At 39.9% G+C, this 9,987-nt stretch overlaps 2 protein-coding genes across 2 annotated transcripts; both read left to right on the forward strand.

Moving 5' to 3' along the window:
• Nucleotides 1–1,956, forward strand: LOC108361616 (modifier of mdg4). Its single transcript, XM_017614267.1, has 2 exons — nucleotides 1–632; nucleotides 762–1,956. The coding sequence occupies exons 1-2, from the start codon at nucleotides 162–164 to the stop codon at nucleotides 1,812–1,814; spliced, it is 1,524 nt and encodes a 507-aa protein (XP_017469756.1). The 5' UTR covers nucleotides 1–161; the 3' UTR covers nucleotides 1,815–1,956.
• Nucleotides 1,957–6,167: 4,211 nt separating this feature from the next.
• eIF1 (eukaryotic translation initiation factor eIF1) lies at nucleotides 6,168–9,609 on the forward strand. Its single transcript, XM_017614255.1, has 3 exons — nucleotides 6,168–6,360; nucleotides 8,422–8,579; nucleotides 8,645–9,609. The coding sequence occupies exons 1-3, from the start codon at nucleotides 6,333–6,335 to the stop codon at nucleotides 8,789–8,791; spliced, it is 333 nt and encodes a 110-aa protein (XP_017469744.1). The 5' UTR covers nucleotides 6,168–6,332; the 3' UTR covers nucleotides 8,792–9,609.
• The last annotated feature ends 378 nt before the right edge of the window (nucleotides 9,610–9,987 follow it).

Here is a 9,987-nt window from a genome sequence, read left to right on the forward strand (position 1 = left end):
CCTTAATTCCGAAATGGTTCCCCATTTCGTTTTCGGACCGTAGCGTATGGAATTTGTGAATTTTTTTCGAACCATAGAATTTTCAGAGATACTTGACGTTCCTAAATCTAGATTATACTGAAATTAAAACACAACAAACAAATTCGGCTATCCCAACTAAAATGAATCATTTGAAGTGGATGGGCCACTCGGCAACGATTTTTGATATACAAAGAAATCTGCGTAATGATCCACAAAGCTGTGAGGTGACATTAGTGGCTAAAGGTCACTCCGTGCGTGCGCATCGGTTCGTTCTCTCATCATGTTCAGACTTACTTCGCAATCTCCTGGTGGATATACCAATGGGGCAGGAGGCCACAATAGTTGTGCCAGACATTAAAGGATCACTTTTGGAGAGTGTGTTGGCTTTTATTTACGTTGGCGAAACAAGCCTAACCTCAACCAATCTATCAGAATTCTTGGAAGCTATTAATACTTTGGGCATAAAAAGTGCCATAAGCTTTGAATGTAACAATGCAACATTGTCTACAGCAGTTCCGGCAACAATTCCAGTAAAAACAATAACTAACATAGAGATTGCACAAGAAGAACTAATCGAGCAACAAGAAAATATAGCCGTAGAGAAAATCGAGGTATGTTCTTTTATAGTGCGATATATCTAAAAAACCCTGGAACTTTTGTTAGCTTTGAAGTTACAATTAGGTTGTTATATTAATATATAAACTGTAAAATACTCATTTCATAATAATTATTATTTTTAGACGCAAAATGTTATCCAACATGAAAGAGAGTTGGAATTTTTGGATGTCTATAACGATGCTCAACACAGTAAAATTACGTACTCCATCGAGCACATGCCGGTCGCCAGCACTGCAAATGAATATATATTAACTGAAAATTCCGGAACATTTACGTTAACTCAAAATAATAAGCTCGAAAATGCATCCAACTCTGATTCAGAAAAGTTGGTTGAGATGGAAGATACTACTGAAGATGCTCATATAATAGAGGAATACAGCAGCAACAGCGCTGATCCTATTATTGAGATCGCTGCAAATACTGCAACTTCAACCACTCCTAAAGCAACTGCCACTTTAACAAATTCTCAAGTGCCGCAACCACTTATTCAAATAAAATCAACACCAAAAATTAAAACAATTAAAATTAAATCTCAAACCAATACAGAAACTGATCAAATTCATCAATCATTGTATACAGCAATTGACCCCACTGCAGATCCAATATCAGTATTAAAGACTGAAGATACCTATGCTTCTCTAAATTCTGCACCAGGTGCCCCAGAAGATGGTCTCTTTTACGCTGTTCAGGCAGTAATAAATGAAGGTATGAGTTTGCAAAAGGCTGCTCAAAAATATGATCTTTCAAAAACTGTCCTTTGGCGAAGAGTACGCAAGCATCCAAATTATATGAAAACAGCTAGAGAAAATCCAGTGCTTACTATGGCCTACGAGCGTCTAAAAGGAGGCGATTCACTAAAAAATATCAGTCGGGAATTAGATATACCAATGTCAACACTACATCGACATAAGGTCCGTTTGGCACAGCAGGGACGTCTTCCGGACTATGTTTCCTTTAAAAAACGTGACGTAAATTCGAAGATTGAGTTAAAAGACAAATTAACTAAAGCCTTGCATGCCTGCGTACACGAGGGAATGTCACAGAATCATGCCGCAAATTTATTTGATATACCGAAAAGTACTCTTTGGCGTCATTTGCAAAAACGTGTAGCAGAAGCAGAGCTTTCGCAGAAACTCGAGCAGGGACACATCAAGGAGGAAGTTATATTATCTTAAAGCCAGTATTTATAGTTATTTTCTAAGAGTTTGTTAGCCATTTATAACTTTAATCTACATAAGCAATGATTCAACTAGGTTAATTATGACAACCGCATAGTTTCTTCTGTAAATAAACGAACCATACATTTTTCTTAGATTATTTCACTTCTTATCTTAACTATTTATCGAAACTAGCTCTTGCTTAAATTTATATTAAGATATATTCAAATTATCCGTCATTTCCGATCAAGTAGAGATCCGCTACTCTAATAGCTTCATTCTTAAATTGGTTATGGAGTTTCAAATATTTACATGGATTCATTTTAATTCTGTTTTCGGGTTGAGAAGATTCATTTCCGAGTTCAAATAACTTTGAATTAATTTTTTCATTTACAGCATCCCTTTTCTCTCTGCAAATAAATCAGTAAAGACTGGTTTTCACTATGTCATATTTTGACGCCAATATTTGGCGACATATTTTGACACAATTTTATCTCCTTTATCGAGACCTTTACCGATGATATTATGGGCCGAAAACTGACATACAGCCGATTTCGTAGCTCATGTACACAACTAAAGGCCTATCCTGATCCAAATCAATCGATAAACTGTTTTCTGATGCCTTTTGACAATGTGCTTTCACTTATTTGACGACAAATATCACTGGATTTGACATAGTGAAAACCAGCCTTAAAATCGCGGGATTAAGGAGCTGTTATCCCGGGATTTCGGGACTTGGACCAAGGGCTGTTGTTTCGGCGATCTAACCCCGTTTAGGTCGGCGAAACCCCTCAAACGTCAACCCAGGGCCAGAAACATACACCTTCTTCTTATGCCAGAGACGGTTGCATTCTAACTACGCCTCGGTCAGGTGCAATACCTACAACGGGTGGAGCCACCTACGCACTTGCTCGGGCTTAAGAACTCATCGGCAGTGGGCCACATCCTACGTGGCCCCATGCTGCGTAAACCGGACCACCTCCACGGCACACCGGTGTTCGCCCGAGCAAATCAGCACCCACACAGGTGGTACCACAGGGTGGTGTCCTATCCCCGCTATCGTTTAATTATTACATTTCAAAGCCCCCTCAACCACCTGAGGGAGTCACTATTGTCTCTTATGCTGACGACTGCTCGATAATGGCGTCTAGGAATGGAATTGATGACTTGTGCTCGAAAGTAAATGGTTATCTCGCCGAGCTTTCTCGCTTCGGTGAAAAACCCGAAGATCCTCAGAATAACCTTCGACAGTCTGCTCTCCTTCTCGGCGCATACAACCGCAATTGTCAAAAGAGTAAGAGCCGCAACAAAGTCCTCAAGTCGCTGGCCGGCAGCGCTTGGGGCAAAGACAAAGAAACGTTGTTGGCAACATACACGGCAATTGGACAGCCGGTTCTAAACTATGCAGCGCCCGTGTGGTCGCCGGGGACTAGCAGGACGCAGTGGATGAAGCCGCAGACCTGCCAAAACCGGCACTTCGGACAGCGATCGGTTGCCTTCTGATGTCGCCCCAACACCATCTACATGACGAGGCCCAGATGCTCCCCATCAAGGAGCGTAACACCATGCTTTGCAAACAGTTTCTAGTGGGGAGCCACAGACGTGGTCATCCAAATAGAGAGCTGCTTGCAGAAGAACCCTCGCCAAGGCACGTTAGGAGGCACCTCTTCGAAATGACGGACGAAGTGCAGAGGTTCATAAAATAACCTCTGGACCCAACTGCATACCGACATACATTTAACGGTATTCACAACGAGTCGCTCTCGAGTTATGTAGACTCTCGACCTGTGAATGCTGCTCTGGGTACACAACCAGACGACATGGCCGGGACAGAACTTTGTCTGCCTCGGGAGACCCGCACCACAATAGCCCAACTCCGCTCTGGCTATGACAGCAGGCTAAACTCATACCTCAGCAGAATAAACGACGATGTGCCCAACCAATGCCCGGCATGCGGAGAGTCGCCACACGTCTCACGGCACCTCTTCGCATGTTCCAGAACCCCACCCAGCTAACGCCCGTAACCCTATGGACAGATCCTGTTGAAGTTGCGCACTTCCTGGGCCTCACCTTACCTGTAACAGACGACAACATTGATGGATGAACCGACCCGAGCAGGGCTTGGTAGCAGCTACAACAACAACAACAACACAATAATAGACACACACGAACATAACCGCACCCTCACCACGACGCAACTCCTAGTTCCTCTAACAATCTGCTCGGTGCGTCCGAAATATACCGTAACGTGACATCAGTCAAATACAATTCCTGTCTTGGCTGGTGCCACTATGCCGTAAAATGATTCCGGACTGCGCAACATGCGAGATTAGACGAGTGATTACGTAGGCTCCTACTGTGCTGATCAGTCGCTAACCTCCCCCTCGACGCCGAAAACTAATCCCATAGGGCAGCGTCCTCATCAGCAGCACACACAGCAGGGGGCCGACAAGCAAAACAACTCCGTCACACCCCTCCAGCAACAGTCCCCAAAAATTCTTCGGGGGATATGTATGCTGTTACAACAACAACAACAACAACAGTTCAACCGTAACGGCCTTCAGAGTAAGATCAAGGAAATAATCGTATTCATGGGCCGGCATGGAATATTAATAGGTGCGGTCCAAGAGACGAAATTGCACAGCAATGCAACACTGCTGAATTGCGCCGGATACAATGTGCACCGTCAATATCGCGAGCGAGTTAATGGTGGCGGCTTATCGTTCACAACGCACCACACCGCGCAGTATCGTCTTATAGAAGCAGACATCGATGTTCAGCTCGAAATATTTAACGTTTATATAGCCCCTGTCACCAGCTGTCCGGCAGGATATGAAATAGCTGCGCTCCTCAAAGGAGAAAACCGTATGGTAGTCAGTGACTTTAACGCGCATCACGATCTTTGGCATTCAAGCCTTTCGAATGATCGTTGGGAAACATAGTTACTTGGCTCAGCAGATAGACAATTCGGTATTATGCACAATGAACGAGACACACCCACCAGGATTATGGGCAGCTGCATTAGCTCGCCTGATATAACAACTGCAAGCGCTGGTCTAATAAACAGCATAACGAGGCGACCTATACTGATCTTAGCGTCAGATCATAGTCATCTCGATTGATAAACTTGCCGACTTTGCTTCCGCGGAACACCGCGGAACCTAGATCAACTTTTCTAAAGCTGATTGAAACGGCTTCGTGGAAGTCACTGAAAACCAACCGACATTCACCTAAGTGAGCGTAAATTCCGCAGGGTTGTCACTGCCGCTGCAGCTCGCTTCATTACAGCCGAATGTATTTCGGACCCCTGTCCGAAGCGGCTGTTCTAGCGGATTAGCGTGAAACCTTTCAGGCCGATCACGAAAACCCTGCATCAGAGATCTCAATATGGAGATTCGGCAACTGGTGAACGAACATAAGCATTTGAAGACTTGCAACTTCACCTCTGGTGTGAGCAATCTTTGGTCAACCGTGAGGTCGGTGTCCATCCCGACGAAGCGTGACGACAGAGCCGAAATCTCTTTCGGAGACCGCAACGAAAATTCACACTGCATCCTCTGGCGAACAAAGACAAACGACGAGAGATCAGAAGGCTGTATAAACTTCCAACACCTAGTGGTAAGATTCAGGTATCCAACGGGAAAGCGAAAGCCTCCAATCCCATAGGTCTTCACTGCAAGTAGCTTAACCCTCTCCCCTACGAAATCCTCGGCAACCTTTTTTACCACCTGAACGAAGGTCAGACTGCAGCTGGGTATTCACGTCGACGGCGAACCACCTTCGACGGTGAATAACCCGAAAATCCTAGGAAGTACCTTCGACAGCCTGCTCTCCTTCTCGGCACAAACAACCCCAGTCGTCAATCGAGTACAGAGCCGCAACAAGGTCCTCAAGTCGCTGGCACTTGGGGCAAAGGCAAGGAAACTTTGTTGGCAACCAGTTCTAAACCATGCAGCTCCCGTGTGGTCGCCGGGGACTAGCAGGCAGCAGTGGACGAAGCTACAGACATGCCAGAACACGGCACTCCGGACCGCGACTGGATGCCTCCTGATCAGCGTTGGCACTTTGCTACGATCGTAGTAAATTTGCTACGATTTTAAAAAAATTTTAAAATTTGCTTCCCCACTACGCTTTGTCCTATTTCTGCCAAATTCACAAAGAGCTGATTAGCGGTATTGCGATGCGCGCAATCTCTGTTTTTCTCAATCGTGTGCAGGCCTGCTGAGACGGGGCCTAATGGCAGTGTTCTCGATTCAATGTGAGTTGGCAACGATGCTTTGCCTTTAGTAATAGATCCCACTAAAATGTAAAAGATTAATTTTGACATATGCATCTCATTTCGTTCCGTGTTTCGAAGAATCTCTGAAATAGCACACGTTTCTTTGCCACTGATTCATTTACGTTTATTAATCTGGATCGTTTCGAAACGTCATACGTTTACAAGAAATTCAAGTGAAAATTTTCAGTAATTCAACGCAATAAAAAGATCATTGCAAACGGTTTTTATTTTCAGCTGTGGTTGCTTTTTATTATCGTATGTCCATCCAGAATTTAAATACATTTGGTAAGTTAAAACACGTGATGGTGGAAAAATTTTGAAACGCCAAAAGAAGCGAAATGTGGAGGTTTTTCTCGTCTCGCAATCGTTCGGGGGAAAAAATGGCTGCCGCACTGCACGGGCATGGCTCCCCAATATGAAACAATGTGGAAAAATGTTAGAATCGCGTATTCCTAGTGAATTATTAAGAAAAATATAAACGTTTTGTATAATATTTAAGCATCATTGTTTGATTTTGAAGTTTAACATATATGGATTTACTGTGATGTTACTTGAAATCATGTGCGATGAGTCAGCATCGACGTCTTTCGATTTTTCTCTTTGGGCGACAAAAGTTATCTATTAGCAATGACAACGCTGACGTTGTAAATGCCACGATTTAGGGAATATGATCCAGCTCTTAATATTGCATATTTGTTTTAAGAATATTCAAAAGTAAAAAATTAGAACTCCAAGAATACAAAGCAAATTTTTATACATACATACAGTCGGTCAAAAAAGTTAAGATACAGCAAGTTTTTGCAATAGGCAACTGTTTTTTACTTAATATTTTATTTTTCGTAAATTAAAAAAAAAAATTGTTAATTCTACAACAAAAATCCATTTCTGGCAATTATTCATTAAAATAATGCACTTTTTAATTACTACATTACATTCAATTTTAGCATAACAATGTGCAAGTTAAAATATTTAAAAAATTATTGTTTGTATTGCAAAAAAATCTTTGTACCTAAACTTTATTGATTGACTGTACATATCGCCGTTTGCTGCAAGAGTGCCATAATAAAATATAAAACATATAAATAAAATACAATTAAATTTTAAGTATGCAGAAATTACCACAAAAATTTCATAGCTGTACCGATTATCAGCAGCTCCACTAGAAAAAATATATGTAATATATTGACCACACACACACACAAGAAGCCTTAGAAATCACCATATTTTTTCTCTGGACTTCGTCAGGAATAATTATGCGAATAATGCTTCGCAGAGCTCTAAACGACTTTAAATCGCTCTCAAACTCTTCTGCTATCGATTTCTCTTCTTCGAAATTTAATTTCAAACTACATACTGTTAAATAGTATGCTAAATTAGTTATTAACTTATATTTTATTTTTTGTTAAGTCTGTACGAAATATTCATTTTATAGATTAATAAATAAACATCAGTGATGACATGTAAGTCCTAGATGGGTTTTAACATCACAAAGTAGTTTTTGTAAAAATTGCATTGTAATAGAATAAATAAATAAAAAATTGAAATTGGAAAAAATAAAAATTTATGCAACTTTCTTTCCTAGTAAATTTGTTTGCTTCTCGAAGCATTGATCCATCCTTTGCAAGGCCCAGTAATCAGCGGTCGTGCTGCCGAGTTGGGCGAACGTTCCAAAAGCTGCTATTCAATCGCTTGTTTTGTATGGAAAAAGGTTTCACATGCAAATGGATTTTAACAATTCAGAATTTTTGTGAGAAAAAATTAAAAATATTTGACATTTTCGAGACCAAATAATTTGAAAATAAATCAAATCAGCTGCTCTACTGATACTACCTGTTCAATGTACCTTGCCCTCAATATTTAAATTCAAAACTTTGAACCTGTTTTTCCCGGTTTTTTTTTTGTTTTGATTTTTTGGATTATGACATTCTTGTAGCAAATGTGCGATATGTATTCGTTTACATATTTCCAAAAAAAATAAAGAAAAGTTTTTTCGGATAAAGATGATATCGACACCTGAGTGGAAGATCGACCTATGTATCTCGGCTGCCAGTTCGAAAACGGCCTATCTCAGAAATCTTTTCAAAAACGCTCTATTTCAGAATTCGGTTGAAAAATGTTAAAACAAAAAATAAAATAAATAAGGCTGGTTCAGCCTTATGAGTTTAATTTTCCCGGAACCGGTTCACTTTTCACTTTTGGTTTCCATGTATTTACTATGGGGCGGAATACAAATTTTTGGGTGAATTTTTTTTCGGGCGAAACTCAGAATAAGGCAGATTTCAATGCATTAAATTGGTTATTACAAAAAAAAACATTAATATATACATGGTTTTCTTACAATTATAGACCCCTTTGCTGATGCAATCAAGGGTGCTGATGATGATGTTCAAGACGGTCTTGTACACATAAGAATTCAGCAGAGAAATGGTCGAAAGACACTAACGACAGTGCAAGGATTATCGTCGGAATATGATTTAAAGAAAATTGTGCGATCATGTAAAAAGGTGATATATTTTTATATTTGTATATTATAAATAATACCTAACTAACTAACTGTAAATTTGTGCAGGAATTCGCATGTAATGGCACAGTAATTGAACATCCCGAATACGGAGAGGTACTACAGCTCCAGGGCGACCAACGTGAGAACATCTGCCAATGGTTGACAAAGGCTGGTCTTGCGAAACCTGATCAGTTAAAAGTACACGGCTTTTAAATTAATCAACGAAGGCCAGCAATTTGAAACAACCAACAAAGTCAGCAAGCAATTAACAAACAGTCAAAGAAGCAAAAAAGTAGAAAAATTCAAGTCATTCGTCATCAGAAACTGTAATAAGAATACATTATACAATTGTGTGCTTTTTTAAGTGCAACATTGTATGATATATTGTTAATTTTGCACATAAATATTTGCAGCAGTTATTTAAACTCACTAAACGAATCGTTTGTGTTTTTTTTAACAACAATACACAAAAGACTTCTTTTGATGAACATAATTAACTCAACGCATAAAAACGAACTAGTTTATGAAGCTGTTATCCGCTAAAATATATCTCGTAAAATAAACCATTTTATCCTTTTTATATGCTAAAAAAAATCCCATTGGATTGACACACAGAATGATTGATTGATTAAATTTACTCTACTTCCAATTTACATGGTTACTTTTTCACAAAAACTTTTTTAATTCAAATTCAATAACAAAATGTTGAAATTAGTATATATTATGAACCCCTTTGAATGTAGTCAAAATAACGATAATAGTTTATTATGGAAAACCGTTTGGCAGAGGTACAAGCGAAGAATGCTCGTATGATGAACGGCATTGCACTCAATACAAAACTATGAAAGAAGAAGACTATTATTATTAAATTTGCAACTACGTAAATTAATATGAACAAATGAATAAATAATTTAAAACGATTATAATTTTCTTTCAAATAGGATATGATTATTATATATAGAACCTTGTAAGATGGGCGTACGAAAATATGAATAAATTACATACAGAGTAATTGGAATGGAAAACCGGAATGAATTGTCTTTTTGGGTTTTTTTTTTAATTGGAAACTTAAACCTACCTGCTAGTAAGCTCCGTTATATCGACCATGTGGAGACGCTTGCCATCCGTAATCGACCAAATAATTTGTTAAATTTTGTAGTAGTTGTCTTTAAGTTCCATTCGGTTTTTAAAGCTTAAACAGACGGTAGCGTTGATCCGGACTAACTTGGGGGGGCTACTCTGTATTGCGATGCGAAAGAGAAATGCGATGCGATAGGTAAATACGTCGTAAGAAACGCGTGGCGATTGCCTATCGCATCGCAGTACAGAGTAGCCCCCTTGGATTTAATCCGGATCAACTGCAGTTAATTCCCGAGGTGATCCGGATCAACGCTGCCGTCCGTTTATGC

This window comes from Rhagoletis zephyria, unplaced genomic scaffold, assembly GCF_001687245.7.
Source record: "Rhagoletis zephyria isolate East Lansing unplaced genomic scaffold, Rhagoletis_zephyria_1.1 Rzeph_scaffold_00804, whole genome shotgun sequence".
Lineage (NCBI taxonomy): Eukaryota > Metazoa > Arthropoda > Insecta > Diptera > Tephritidae > Rhagoletis > Rhagoletis zephyria.